Raw genomic sequence first — 15,750 nt, 5'->3', positions numbered from 1 at the left:
GTTAAATAAAAAATGTATTCTCCTTTTTACCTCATTGAACACCTGATGTACTTATTAACAAAAGGTACATCTCAATAGGTATCCCAGGTATCCTCATGACATCACAAGTGGAGGGGCCTTTCCTCTTTTGTTCTCTATTGTTCCTCGAGCAATGAGGAGGCTGATGACATCACATCTGACAACTCCTTGAATGTCCTATTGAAGTTTGCAGTTTCTAAAAAACAACCTTTTTGCTAAAAATGTAATGTTTTTTACCTTTTTGTATTTGTGTTTATTATGGATCAGCATTAGCTGCTGCCTTTTAGTGTGCGTATGTACGTTACTGTATTTATACTTGGGATATCGCTTTTCAACAGGAAAAGTGAATTAATTACTGGAAGACGTCATTAAAGCAAGGCAAGAATGACCCTTTATTCAACGGATCTGTCTGCCTTAATGTTGCTGCCCTCTTGTGGCAAAGGTAGAATACCACAAGCTACTTGTGGTCATTATGACGGGCAGGCTGACTACACCGCATGCGCGGAGCTGGTTTGAGTTCTGTGTAACCTTGACAATCATTACATAACGACACATAAGAGATAAGACACCATTTTTTTTTCTTCTCCAAAATCACCTTTTAATCCACAATTGTTGCGGCATCATGCAGATGATAACAAGTTGTTCCTTCAGGATTCCATTTTAGACCGTAACATAGCTTTGAATATGATCCATGTCCTGTAAATCTTTGTTTATATAGTTTCTTCTTTACAGTGCTTAGACATTGTGTTCTGTGACAGAAAAAAAATACTGTGTGACTCCATTAAATATATACATTGAGAAAGACAGAGGGAGGGATAGACTTGAGAGTAAGAGACAAACAGACACGCTTTCCACCCAAAGATAGGCATATACAGTACATAGATACAATGGATTGCATTTACACAGCGTTTCCTCGCAGGTCTCCAATCGCTTGTGTGTGTGTGTGTGTGTGTGTGTGTGTGTGTGTGTGTGTGTGTGTGTGTGTGTGTGTGTGTGTGTGTGTGTGTGTGTGTGTGTGTGTGTGTGTGTGTGTGTGTGTGTGTGTGTGTGTGTGTGTGTGTGTGTGTGTGTGTGTCTATATGGGAGGGAGGATAACTCACCTCATCCACATTGGCTATTACAGTGGTGAGGTAAGGGGTAGAGTAAACAGACACACAGACATGCAGCCGGACAGACGGCACACCACTGGGTTGTGGTAAGACCACACCACACACACACACCTATCTACAGTTCCCTATTACAATATGACGCGGTTCAAATTGTGGTCCAAAGAGGAAAAGGATTCTAAATTACATGTAATTGTAGAGGGCATCTGGGTTTGACAGTGTTTCACTGGGGTTGACTCGATGTTGAGGAATAATTATTTGTTCTGTTTCTAGATGAGAAGGTCAACTTTAAACATGGTTCTATTGACAGTAGATGACTGATGGTTAAATACTGATTGAGGCTAACTCCTGACAATTGATCCAACCCTTGGCACTAAGCCCTGATCTAGGTTCAGTTTACCACATCTAAGCTCCAATCTAGACCATCTGAATAGAAGATAAGATCTGAGCCGAGGTCAACACTAGAGCACCGGGTCAGACAACAAAAGCGAACTAATAGAAGGGTCTGATGGCCGTTAGGTTGGTGAGTCAAGAAAAGACTCCTGCTAGAATGACATAATGAAAGAGAAGACAAATATGATGTCATGCTATGTCATACGTACTGTTTACTCTAGTACAGGCCTGGGCAACTCCAGTCCTCGCGGTCCTGATTGATGTCACACTTTTCCCCCCATCCCTAGCAAACACACCTGATTTAAACTAATTTCATTTTTAACTGAACATCATGATTAGGTGATTATTGGAGTCAGGGGAAAAAGTGTGACCCCCAATCAGGCCCCCGAGGACTGGAGTTGCCCAGGCCTGTACTAGAGTAAACATAGAAGTAAACAAGGGAACTAGATGTTCCATTAAATTTGGCACGATTAACACTTTTTCCAGGAGATAGTTGAAAATTGATGACATCACTACCCTATCCTTTGATTCAATCGCACACCGATCTCGCACCCCCTACCATCACAGATGTAGGATCTTAATTTGAGCCAGTTTGCTATAGCAGGGAGATAATCCTGTAGCAACAGGAAATGTGACTTATTATGTGGATTATAATTAACGGAATTTTTGTACGGCTGGATACATTTTTCGTTAGGGCAAATCAAGTCGGAAATTTCAAAGTGGAAATGACAAACTTTAGAAGCCTTTGTTTACATTTCCTGCTAAATCCTCAGCAACGAAAGACTGATCAAATTAAGATCCTACATTTGTAGGCACTAGCCTAGGCCCTTTTTGGGTGTGATGCACTGTAGATCTGAAAGGAATGGATATGCATCAGCTATGATATAATTGCTTCATCTAGCACTCTTGCTATGCTTACACATATCCAACCCTATCAGAAATACAAGATGGAGTCAACAAGAGCCTAAGAGAAGGGTATTCAAATCCGGGATTCAGGGTTCAGAGAACTGCTGGTTTTAATCCTTCCCCATCCCGCCTAACTAGAGACTGACCTGTAACAACAGGTGAGTAGATTATCTGGCCAATCAATGAACTACCAAGGTGATGTGAAAAATACCAGATTTGAATGTCCCTCGCCTAGTATATGGACTGAGGGTGGAGGGATTGGTTTGGAATTAGGCCCATCATATTCTACCAGGAATCTTCCGGGAGGAGTAAGAACCACATTTCTCCACACTAGCCTCCTCCTCACTACTCTTTGACTGTGACTCGGAAGGTGACGCGGCCCAGGAACTTGTCTCGGTCGTCGTTGTTGCGCAGGTCGGATCCCTCAATCCGGCATTCAATGGTCAGCTCCGTGTTGTAGTCCTCCTTGTTCAGCAACAGCTTAACAGCAACCACGGGCTGCACATACCTCTCCTGTAGACAGAGAGTAAAGGGTGAGAAGAAGAGAGGTGGGAGGGGGGAGGGGGGTGGGAGTAGAAAGAGATAGAGAGAAAGGAGAAGGGAGAGAGAGAGAGAAAATAGGGGGTGGAATAGTGTAGGAAAGAAAATAAGTACAAAGGAGTGGAAGCAAAAAAAGAAGTTCACTGACCAACATGGACTGTTGAATATCTCACCAACACGGACTGTTGAATATCTCACCAACACGGACTGTTGAATATCTCACCAACATGGACTGTTGAATATCTCACCAACATGGACTGTTGAATATCTCACCAACACGGACTGTTGAATATCTCACCAACACGGACTGTTGAACATCTCACCAACATGGACTGTTGAATATCTCATCAACATGGACTGTTGAATATCTCACCAACATGGACTGTTGAATATCTCATCAACATGGACAGTTGAATATCTCACCAACATGGACTGTTGAATATCTCACCAACATGGACTGTTGAATATCTCACCAACACGGACTGTTGAATATCTCACCAACATGGACTGTTGAATATCTCACCAACATGGACTGTTGAATATCTCACCAACATGGACTGTTGAATATCTCACCAACATGGACTGTTGAATATCTCATCAACACGGACTGTTGAATATCTCACCAACACGGACTGTTGAATATCTCACCAACACGGACTGTTGAATATCTCACCAACATGGACTGTTGAATATCTCACCAACACGGACTGTTGAATATCTCACCAACATGGACTGTTGAATATCTCACCAACATGGACTGTTGAATATCTCACCAACATGGACTGTTGAATATCTCACCAACATGGACTGTTGAATATCTCACCAACATGGACTGTTGAATATCTCACCAACATGGACTGTTGAATATCTCACCAACACGGACTGTTGAATATCTCACCAACATGGACTGTTGAATATCTCACCAACATGGACTGTTGAATATCTCACCAACATGGACTGTTGAATATCTCACCAACATGGACTGTTGAATATCTCACCAACATGGACTGTTGAATATCTCACCAACATGGACTGTTGAATATCTCACCAACATGGACTGTTGAATATCTCACCAACATGGACTGTTGAATATCTCACCAACATGGACTGTTGAATATCTCACACGTCCATCCAACAGTCTTCCAGATTCTTGCATCATTGTACAATAATGCTTTCCCATCAAGCACCAACAAACCAGTATGACAAGAAATCAGAAATGGACAAAATATTGACCTTTGACCCAAACTTACATGAAGTTTGTTGCCGTAGTAAGGGAAATACATTTTATCGAAGCGTCCCTCACTGGGGAAGTACTGCATCTGTATGGGGTTGTCCCTCTGAACGGGGAAAGGAGGAAGAGAAAGAACAATAGTCAAAAGCAAGAATATGTCCATCCTATTCAAACGGACCGTTAGGCTAAGGACCATCTGAAAAGGTTGGAGAGCTATCAGAGGAGGCTGGTGGGAGGAGCTTTAGGAAGACGGCCTCCTCTGATAGGTGTATATAGTAGGTATTATGGTAATAGCTCCACTGGTGGGAGGAGTTAGGTATATATAGTAGGTATTATGGTAATAGCTCCACTGGTGGGAGGAGTTAGGTATATATAGTAGGTATTATGGTAATAGTTCCACTGGTGGGAGGAGTTAGGAAGACGGCCTCCTCTGATAGGTATATATAGTAGGTATTATGGTAATAGCTCCACTGGTGGGAGGAGTTAGGAAGACGGCCTCCTCTGATAGGTGTATATAGTATGTATTATGGTAATAGCTCCACTGGTGGGAGGAGTTAGGTATATATATAGTAGGTATTATGGTAATAGCTCCACTGGTAGGAGGAGTTAGGAAGACGGCCTCCTCTGATAGGTATATATAGTAGGTATTATGGTAATAGCTCCCCTGGTGGGAGGAGTTAGGAAGACGGCCTCCTCTGATAGGTGTATATAGTAGGTATTATGGTAATAGCTACAAGCTACACTTTGCCCTCTACTATAAGGCAATTTTTGCCATATTGCTCACACCTATCCAATGTTTTCAGATCTTCACAAGTCCATATGAGTATGTAAGAATAATACATTATTTAAGAATTGTAAATATTCCTTATGCTGTATACACTGTACTGTAACGCCAATAGCTGTTACATTAAGGGACAGCTGTTCTTTCTGTGGTCTGTGAGAGATCACACTCAATGGCCACTGGAACATTCTATCTGGTTCGATTATAACAAATCAAAGTTTATTTATCACGTGCGCCAAATACAACAACTGCTTACTTACAGGCTCTAACCAACAGTGCAAAAAAGGTATTAGGTGAACAATAGGTAAGTAAAGAAATAAAAACAACAGTAAAAAAGACAGTGAAAAATAAGAGCAGCGAGGCTATATGCAGTAGCGTGGCTATATACAGTAGCGTGGCTATAACAGTAGCGAGGCTATAACAGTAGCGAGGCTATATACAGGCACCGGTTAGTCAGGCTGATTGAGGTAGTATGTACATGTAGATATGGTTAAAGTGACTATGCATATATGATGAACAGAGAGTAGCAGTAGCGTAAAAAGAGGGGTTGGCGGGTGGTGGGACACAATGCATATATCCCGGTTAGCCAATGTGCGGGGGTACTGGTTGGTCGGGCCAATTGAGGTCGTATGTACATGAATGTATAGTTAAAGTGACTATGCATATATGGTAAACAGAGAGTAGCATCAGCGTAAAAGAGGGGTTGGGGGGGAGGGGGGGCACACAATGCAGATAGCCCGGGTAGCCATTGAAAGGTTCTATAAGGTTCCTATAATAAAACCGGTATCCTGCATCACACAGGACCACAATATGGAAAAGAGACCGAGATAACAAAACAACCCTGTAAGTCCTTTCCACGTTGTAACAGCGTAGCAGATGAAGTTACACACTTACACATCGCTAAGCTTACCCTAAAGCTTCAACTGGAAGCATGCAGAAAAACAAAAAAATCCAACCAAATCAGGAAAAAAAGTACACACAAATATCAACATAAACAATAAATAACATCAAATGCTATAAATGTAACCAGATTGTTCTTCAGAAACACACATAGTGAATTCCTGATGACATTTACCTTTGCCGTGCAGTTGACATAGGGATCTCCTCGCGGCTTCAGCCCAATGATCTGTGAATTGAAAACCAATTAACCAATCAACCAATCAGAGAGCCGCGATAAGACGATTGGCACATTAAAACCATTATTATGTGGTCTACTCTGAGTAATCCAATGATATAGAAACACAGACAAGGATAAGACTGTAAAACACACTAATAGAGAATGACAACAAAGAGAAGCAAATAAAAATAACTAGATTGAGGAGATGGAAAGAAATCCACTATGGGCTAATGTCACCTACTAAAACATGTCATCTACTGATACGTACAATAGCTCGAGGCTCTTGTGAATGTGTCCACTGAAAAATGGGACTGGTGAACTACACAGCACTGCCCTGAATTTAATTGGGTCTGCACCAGTGGAGGCTGCTGAGGGGAGGACAGCCCATAATAATGGCCCGAAACAGAACGAATGGAATGGCATCAAACACATGGAAACCATGGAAACCATGTGTTTGATATTTTTGATACCATTCCACTGATTCCGCTCCAGTCATTACCACGAGCCCGTCCTCCCCAATTAAGGTGCTACCAACCTCCTGTGGTCTGCACTTATCCAATGTGCACCTCATTAGGACCCAACTGTATTGACTTCAATTACATGCAACCAAGGAAAGAGTCTTGGCTTCGTCCCAATTCTCTACCATTTTCCCAAAATGTGCACTTGCACACTCCCCGTCATGGATTGAACAATGGTAGAAACTCCATCCAGCCAATATTTACACCAATCCACTGCTTTAATCCATGACAGTGTGTAAGTACACACTTTGGAATGGCAAGATAATTAGGGTCACAACCATGTATCCAAAGACAAGAAGGGAAAAGGAGGAGGTACCCTATTCATTTTGAGGAGGACACATGGTCTCCCCTCAGCGTAACCGAAGGTGGAGTCGGACAGGCCGGAGCAGCGGCTCAGAGAGCTCCTCTTGAACTGACAGGCCTTCCTCTGCTCGCCCACCTCTCCCTCCTGCTCAAAGTAGACCCCCGCCGCGCACGCCTCATTCCTCTCCTGCTCCGTGTCATTGTACTCTGAGAAAAGACAATAACGACAGATTTGTTTTCATTTCTGTCGACGACCCAGACGGCAAAGTGCTTCATTTGACACATTTTGTTCGTTCATGCACAGATGAGTGACAGTCAAACATTTTGATGTTTGTTCCTCTACTGCAGCTGGGTTGATGAGATAAATAAGAAATTGGCTACAAGAGAAACTCGCCCCAGGCTGATATTTTGTATGTGTAATTGTTAACGTATCATTTCATGCTAGTTTTAACCATCCCTCTATGCTTTGATTGAATTGTGTGTCACTGAACTACATGGCAACATTGTTTCTCTGTATCTCTTATTGAAAAGAACATTTACACTTGAGAGATAGAGAGAAAGAGAGAAAGATAGAGAGATAGAGAGAAAGAGAGAGAGAAAGAAGGTGAGTTAGAGAGAGAGCGAGAGAGAGAGAAGGGGCACAGATTTTGCAAGGAGACAAGATAAAAGACTCACGTTGCAGGTAAGACTCTAAGGTCTGGACATACGTGCTGAACTGGAGAGGTTGTGATCTGTTAAACAGCATGTCCAATTGCTTTGGCCGGATGACCAACCCTAAGGGTCAGAGGGTACAGTATGAGATCACCACTTCCTTCAGGGTCATCAAAACGACATGCGAAAACAAAGTTAAATCCACTAACACACAAATCAGGGTCACCAATGTTGTGTGGTGAACCCAAGAACCCAGGGACTGCGGTTGAAAATTAGCCGGCTGGCTAAAACCGGCACTTCTACTGAAACGTTGATTAATGTGCACTGTCCCTGTAAAAATAAAATAAACTCAAACTCAAACTAAACTCAAACTTAACGCTTAATTTGAAATATACCTACATAAGGGCTTCATAACACATTCATAACCCATACATAACACATTCATTACCCATACAAACCACATTCATAACCTATACATAACCCGTTCATAACATATGCATAGGTAGCCTTTAAATAAAGTGTATAAAGAGTTTGGCCATTACCATGACAGTTCATACCAGAAATCCCATTATTCAACAGCAGCCGTATAGTACAGTGCCTACTGGGTAATATTGACCAATAGTAGTCCACAGGTTTCTCAGGTTTTAAAAAGTTGACTACCTGTCCTGAACCGACAGAATTTGGGCTCAAAATCAACAAAATACAACACTTCTTGGATATTCGTTTTCCCTCAGATTGACCCTGTGCGTTAATAATCTCCCAATAATCAATCATCTTCCAATCTGATCAATTTAATGATTGATTGACTGATTGATTGGTGATTAGATTTATTGGTTGGTTGGTTGATTGATTGATTTATTGTTTGATTGGTTGGTTGATTGATTGATTTATTGGTTGATTGAATAAATCATCTACCTGTGGTGCTACTTACCTGGGTGTGGCACCCGGTCGCGGTACTTTGGCACATAGTCATCTAGCGTCAGCAGCATGACCCAAATGGTGAGGACGAACATCCCAGCCAGGAATGCATAGAACACCAGGTAGAACAGGAGGATGAGGCCTAGGGAGAGAGAGACAGAGACAGACAGAGACAGAGAGAGACACACAGAGAGAGAGAGAAACAGACAGACAGACAGACAGACAGACAGACAGACAGACAGACAGACAGACAGACAGACAGAAGGAGAGAGAGAGAGAGAGAGAGAGAGAGAGAGAGAGAGAGAGAGAGAGAGAGAGAGAGAGAGAGAGAGAGAGAGAGAGAGAGAGAGAGAGAGAGCGAGAGAGAGAGAGATTAGCATGACTCCAGACTGTGTTATCCCTCAGAGCTAAAAATCTAGGTCTACAAAAATCTGATCATACTAGGGTCGTTTGGTGAACTGCCTCTGGCCTATTGGCTTATTAATGTGTTTTACATCATCCATCCTTAGTAATGTGTTTTACATCATCCATCCTTAGTAATGTGTTTAACATCATCCATCCTTAGTAATGTGTTTTACATCATCCATCCTTAGTAATGTGTTTAACATCATCCATCCTTATTAATGTGTTTTACATCATCCATCCTTAGTAATGTGTTTTACATCATCCATCCTTAGTAATGTGTTTTACATCATCCATCCTTAGTAATGTGTTTTACATCATTCATTCAAGTAAACATGAGTAATTTCAATGAGCACAGCTTTCCATGTAAAGAACTGGATAAGTAAGCAAGGATAGATGAGGAACAATTTCAAGCCTGAACATTATGTTGTGCAAAGGTATGCATTTTGTTTTCTTACGATGATAGTCAGTATAATCAAAGATGACAGAACAGTCTAGCAATTTGATTGACAGGTCCAAGTCTGAACCCTTATCAAATGACAGGGCTGCCAAAGGGTGCTGGGAACTGGGAACCCGCATAAGCTTTATGCTGTGTTCACGTCATGTCAGGAACTCAGAAATATGCCCTTCCTACTGGGGCTAATACACATGAACGCCCCTCCAACTCATAGTTACGACTAGGAAACGGGGGTATGATCTCTGGACCCCGGTCTATCCCACATGATGAACTTTGACATCAGGCACCACTGAAAAATGGCAACAAACATGGCCGCGATTTCGGCTGTCAACGGTCAGAATGGTTCTTGCCTTCCCTCCCGAGCTCCTAGCACGTGAACGCTCCAAGTCGTTCCTCCGAAGTAGACAAGTCGTTCTTCCGATCACTCTCCCATGAGGTGAATGCCGCATTACAAATACATATCGATCCAGCCCATCCACAATAATGAATAGATCATTCAAACCCTGCAGAAATTTTCTATTTGTAATGTCTATTCATGTATATGAATGTTTATTGCAGAGCCGATATAATATTATATCAAGTGTAAGCATTCCATTGAACGAGGTGGGCTTTAACATTCACCTAGACCTACCATGCAAACAGACAGTCAGGTTGTTCACCACACTAGGTCTACAGTCTACACAGTCAGGTTGGTCATCACACTAGGTCTACATTCTACACAGTCAGGTTGGTCATCACACTAGGTCTACAGTCTACACAGTCAGGTTGGTCATCACACTAGGTCTACAGTCTACACAGTCCCCCCCCCCCCCCCCCCCCCCCCCATCCAGCCACTGAAAAACCCTCTCCCTACTCTCTTCCACTCTCCTCCGATACATTCCCATCATGCACCGGCAGGGAAAGCCATTTGACCTTGACAAGTATGCTAATGTCGGCGGCCATGCTGCCGTAGCAGTGGGAGGAGGAGTTCTGACAGCGTGAGAGAGGAGCATCCCACAGCACTGCACAGGGTCAATACTAGCTGCTAGCTACCACAGATAGAGCAAGTTCGGCTCACCATCTTCAAAGACACCATAGACTACTGCTTTTAAAATTGAGGAGATATAAATTCCAGAAATGAGAAATCTACATTTTATTTCCATATGTTCTTTGTGTGTCGGTAGTGTATCTCATCTGTAACACAAGTGAAGGGCTTCGCACAATCATGCTAGCTGGGTGTTAGATAGTCATAAACTGGTCTGTTCCAGGGAATTCACAGGCACACACACACACACACACACACACACACACACACACACACACACACACACACACACACACACACACACACACACACACACACACACACATTGATGTACACTACACTGATGTACACTACAGAGCAGTTATTTCTGATTTCTGATAACATTGTTCTGAGAAGGGAGCAATCATTTAATTTATGATCTTAAGAATGAATATCATTTGCTTATAGTTTATCATACTAATTATTATTATTTACTTTTTTTTTTTTACCAACGCCTACACTACGTAGACCCATCTTCTATCTCATATTTCAGTCGTAGCCTAAATGGCTACTTGTGGTCTCTATTGGAAATACACTGAGTATTGGTCTCTAATTATTATTCACACAGGTGGGCTAGTCTCATTTATCTGTCTTGAGCTAATCAGAGCTGAAATGGACAAGCTGTCACACACACACACACACACACACACACACACACACACACACACACACACACACACACACACACACACACACACACACACACATACAAAACCAACTAGACATAAATAGATTGTGATGATTGAGACCATGAATGCATAGGTGGATATTATATAATATTACTATCCTTTATTAGGCTATATGTGACAACATGCACATCAAAACGGAATAGCCTGCAATATGATAAATCATAAAAATGTGGTTTTCGCCTGTGGGCTATGACTCAGACCCGGTCCAGGTTTTCTTACCCCAGCTCTTCGCTGTGCGCCCGCAAAACTCCCCGGTCCTTGGGTTGAAGATGGAATCTTTCCAGTTTCCAGCATTCTCATCCTCTTTCGCCGTCGATTTGACTTCGTTGCTTGCCATGGTGGAAATTTGAGGATGTATTTTTCCTTATTAAAAATATGAGGAACAGCGGGCGATAGGATGAGGCGAAATCAGGGATGTGATTGGATCAGTGGTTGGAATGGAGTCCAGCGGCAGAGTGAGGCAAGATTGCTCTGTTTAAAAAAAAAAAAAATTAAAAAGCGAAAAATCTGTGACGTTTTCTGCAACTAGCGTCAGCCTCGCTCCGCCACTCAATGCGGTACGGGTACGGTTACAATAGAAGAGCCTCGATAGAAGAACGGCTTGGACAGTGTAGCCTAGATTTGTAGACACTAACAAAAACGCTAGAATAACGCGGTATTTATCCAGTTATCATTGCCTGAGAAAATGAGAGAATGGCGTACTTAACAAATGAGACGAAAACTGTACAGATTATGATGATGCCAATGATATGTAGACAGTAGACCTATGCTTCCTATACATTAAATAGGCTATTCATATGATTCTGCCTGTGGTTGAAATAGTTTAGCACACCTGAACATGCATTCATTTTGCTACAGGTCAAAATGTGTGTGGTGTGTTGAGGATGAGCAACACAAAGGGGATCAATCTGCTATCATGTGTGTGTATGTGTGTAAGTGAGGACCCCCTAACACCACAATGGTTGACATACAGTACCAGTCAAAAGTTTGGACAGACCTACACATTCAAGGGTTTTTCTTTATTTTTTACTATTTTCTACATTGTAGAATAATAGTGACGACATCAAAACTATGAAATAACACGTTCGGAAATAATGTAGTAACCAACAAAGTGTTAAACAAATCAAAATATATTTTAGATTCTTCAAAGTAGACACCCTTAGCCTTGATGACAACGTTGCACACTTTTGGCATTTTCTTCACCAGCGTTTCCAGCATATGTGGGATGGAGTTCCCACATATGCTAAGCACTTGTTGGCTGCTTTTCCTTCACTCCACAGTCCAACTCATCCCAAACCATCTCAATTGGGTTGAGGTTCGGGTGACTGTGGAGGCCAGGTCATCTGATGCAGCACTCCATCACTCTCCTTCTTGGTCAAATAGCCCTTACACAGGCTGGAGGTGTGTTGGGTCATTTTCCTGTTGAAAATCAAATGATAGTCCCACTAAGAAGAAAACCAGATGGAATGGCGTATCACTGCAGAATGCTGTGGTAGCAATGCTGGTTAAGTGTGAGTTGAATTCTAAATAAATCACTGACAGTGTCACCAACAAATCACCCCCACACCATCACACGTCCTCCTCCATGCTTCAAGGTGGGAACCACACATGCAGAGATCATCCGTTCACCTACTCTGCATCTCACAAAGACAAGAATCTCACATTTGGACTCATCAGACCATAGGACAGATTTCCACCAGTCTATTGTCCATTGCTCGCGTTTCTTGGCCCAAGCAAGTCTCTTCTTATTATTGGTGTCCTTTAGTAGTGGTTTCTTTGCAGGAATTCGACCATAAAGGCCTGATTCACGCAGTCTCCTCTGAACAGTTGATGTTGAGATGTGTCTGTTACTTGAACTCTCTGAAGCATTTACAGTTGAAGTCGGAAGTTTACATACACTTGTTGGAGTCAATAAAACACATTTTTCAACCACTCCACAAATTTCTTGTTAACAAACTATAGTTTTGGCAAGTCGGTTAGGACATCTACTTTGTGCATGACACAAGTAATTTTCCAACAATTTTTTACAGACATTTTTTTCAGTTATAATGTTAAGAGGTCTGTGTGCAGCTTGTGTAGAGGAGTCAGGCGCAGGACATCAGATATGAGTAAATAAACGCAATTTACTCAAAATAGGCAAATACAATACAATAAAGCAAGCCCACATAACGGATCGCATAATTTACAAACAATCACTCACAAAAAAACATGGGGGAACAGAGGGTTAAATAATGAACAAGTAATTGGGGAAGTGAAACCAGGTGTGTAAAACAAAGACAAAACAAATGGAAAATGAAAAGTGGATCGGCGATGGCTAGAAGGCCGTTGACGTCGACCGCCGAATGCCGCCCGAACAAGGAGAGGGACCGACTTCGGCGGAAGTCGTGACATATAATTCACTGTATCACAATTCCAGTGGGTCAGACGTTTACATTCACTAAGTTGACTGTGCCTTTAAACAGCTTGGAAAATTCCAGAAAATTATGTCATGGATTTAGAAACTTCTGAAATGCTAATTGACATAATTTGACTCAATTGGAGGTGTACCTGTGGATGTATTTAAAGGACTACCTTCAAACTCAGTGCCTCTTTGCTTGACATCATGGGAAAATCTAAAGATATCAGCCAAGACCTCCAAACCAATTTCCAAACGCCTGAAGGTGCCACGTTCATCTGTACAAACAATAGTATGCAAGTATAAACACCATGGGACCACGCAGTCGTCATACCGCTCAGGAAGGAGACGTGTTTTGTCTCCTAGAGATGCACGTACTGTGGTGCAAAAAGTGCAAATCAATCCCAGAACAACAGCAAAGGAGCTTGTGAAGATGCTGGAGGAAACAGGTACAAAAGTATCTATATCCACAGTAAAACGAGTCCTATATCGACATAACCTGAAAGGCCACTCAGCAAGGAGGAAGCCACTGCTCTAAAACCGCCATACAAAAGCCAGATTACGGTTTGCAGCTGCACATGGGGACAAAGATCGTACTTTTTGGAGAAATGTCCTCTGGTCTGATGAAACAAAAAATTTAACTGTTTGCCATAATGACCATCGTTATGTTTGGAGGAAAAAGGGGGAGGCTTGCAAGCCGAAGAACACAATCCCAAAAGTGAAGCACGGGGGTGGCAGCATCATGTTGTGGGGGTGCTTTGCTGCAGGAGGGACTGGTGCACTTCACAAAATAGATAACATCATGAGGAAGGAAAATGATGTGGATATATTGAAGCAACATCTCAAGACCTCAGTCAAGAAGTTAAAGCTTGGTCGCAAATGGGTCTGATGGGTTTGACCGAAGTTAAACAATTTAAAGGCAATGCTACCAAATACTAATTGAGTGTATGTAAACTTCTGACCTACTGGGAACGTGATGAAAGAAATAAAAGCTGAAATAAATCTTTCTCTCTACTATTATTCTGTCATTTCACATTCTTAAAAATAAAGTGGTGATCCTAACTGACCTAAGACAGAGACTTTTTGCTTGGATTAAATGTCAGGAATTGTGAAAAACTGAGTTTAAATGTATTTGGCTATGGTGTATGTAAACGTCAAACTTCAACTGTATTTGGGCTGCAATTTCTGAGGCTGGTAACTCTAATAAACGTATTCTCTGCATCAGAGGTAATTCTGGGACTTCCTTTCCTGTGACTGTCCTCATGAGAGAAGGTTTCATCATAGCGCTTAATGTTTTTTTCTCATTGCTTATTTGAGCTGTTCTTGCCATAATATGGACTTTGTCTTTTACCAAATAGGGCTATTTTCTGTATACTCCCCCTACCTTATCATAACACAATTGGCTCAAACGCATTAAGAAGGAAAGAAATTCAACAAACTAACTTTTAACAAGGCACACCTGTTCATTTAAATGCATTCCAGGTGACTACCTCATGAAGCTGGTTGAGAGAATGCCAAGAGTGTGCAAAGCTGTTGTCAAGGCAAAGGGTGGCTACTTTGAAGAATCTCAAATATAAAATATATTTAGATTTGATTAACACCTTTTTGGTTACTACATGATTCCATATATGTTATTTTATAGTTTTGATGTCTTCACTATTATTCTATAATGTAGAAAATAGTAAAAATAAAGAAAAACAAACTTTTGACTGGTAAAAACTGATTTGAAAAAACATATCATGCTGGAAGGAATGTGTGTCTCTCACTGCAATAATGGGGCAAGTGAACCAAACAAACACCTTATGGTTGCCAGTCTCTCTCTCTCTCTCTCTCTTGCACGCACGCACGCACGCACGCACGCACACACACACACACACACACACACACACACACACACACACACACACACACACACACACACACACACACACACACACACACACACACACACACTACTGTGGACTACATACTATGCAACTGTGGACAACATACTATGCTACTGTGGACTCCATACTATGTTACTGTGGACTACATACTATGCTACTGTGGACTCCATACTATGCTACTGTGGACTCCATACTATGCTACTGTGGACTACATACTATGCTACTGTGGACTACATACTATGCTACTGTGGACTACATACTATGCTACTGTGGACTACATACTATGCTACTGTGGACTACATACTATGCAACTGTGGACTACATACTATCCTACTGTGGACTACATACTATGCTACTGTGGACTACATACTATGCT

General features: G+C 41.9%; 1 protein-coding gene across 1 annotated transcript; it reads right to left on the bottom strand.

Moving 5' to 3' along the window:
• Positions 1-386: 386 nt before the first annotated feature.
• On the bottom strand, positions 387-11,870 carry LOC129823706 (sodium/potassium-transporting ATPase subunit beta-3-like). Its single transcript, XM_055882637.1, has 7 exons — positions 11,313-11,870; positions 8,496-8,624; positions 7,589-7,687; positions 6,927-7,120; positions 6,051-6,101; positions 4,214-4,300; positions 387-2,936 (listed from the first exon to the last, which is right to left on the bottom strand). Exons 1-7 carry the CDS (start codon positions 11,428-11,430, stop codon positions 2,769-2,771), a joined length of 846 nt encoding a protein of 281 aa, XP_055738612.1. The 5' UTR covers positions 11,431-11,870; the 3' UTR covers positions 387-2,768.
• Positions 11,871-15,750: the final 3,880 nt, after the last annotated feature.

This window comes from Salvelinus fontinalis, chromosome 26, assembly GCF_029448725.1.
Source record: "Salvelinus fontinalis isolate EN_2023a chromosome 26, ASM2944872v1, whole genome shotgun sequence".
Lineage (NCBI taxonomy): Eukaryota > Metazoa > Chordata > Actinopteri > Salmoniformes > Salmonidae > Salvelinus > Salvelinus fontinalis.
Note: the sequence above shows the minus strand (reverse complement) of the source record. Positions and strands in the feature narration are given on the sequence as shown.

Bases quoted from the DNA above. Each gene is read 5' to 3' on its own strand.
- LOC129823706 (XM_055882637.1), bottom strand. From the start codon at position 11,430: ATGGCAAGCAACGAAGTCAAATCGACGGCGAAAGAGGATGAGAATGCT. The intron at 7,121-7,588 runs GTGAGTCTTTTA...GTCTTTTCTCAG, and splicing joins CTTAGAGTCTTACCTGCAAC to AGTACAATGACACGGAGCAG. The intron at 2,937-4,213 runs GTAAGTTTGGGT...CTCTGTCTACAG, and splicing joins ACTACGGCAACAAACTTCAT to GAGAGGTATGTGCAGCCCGT.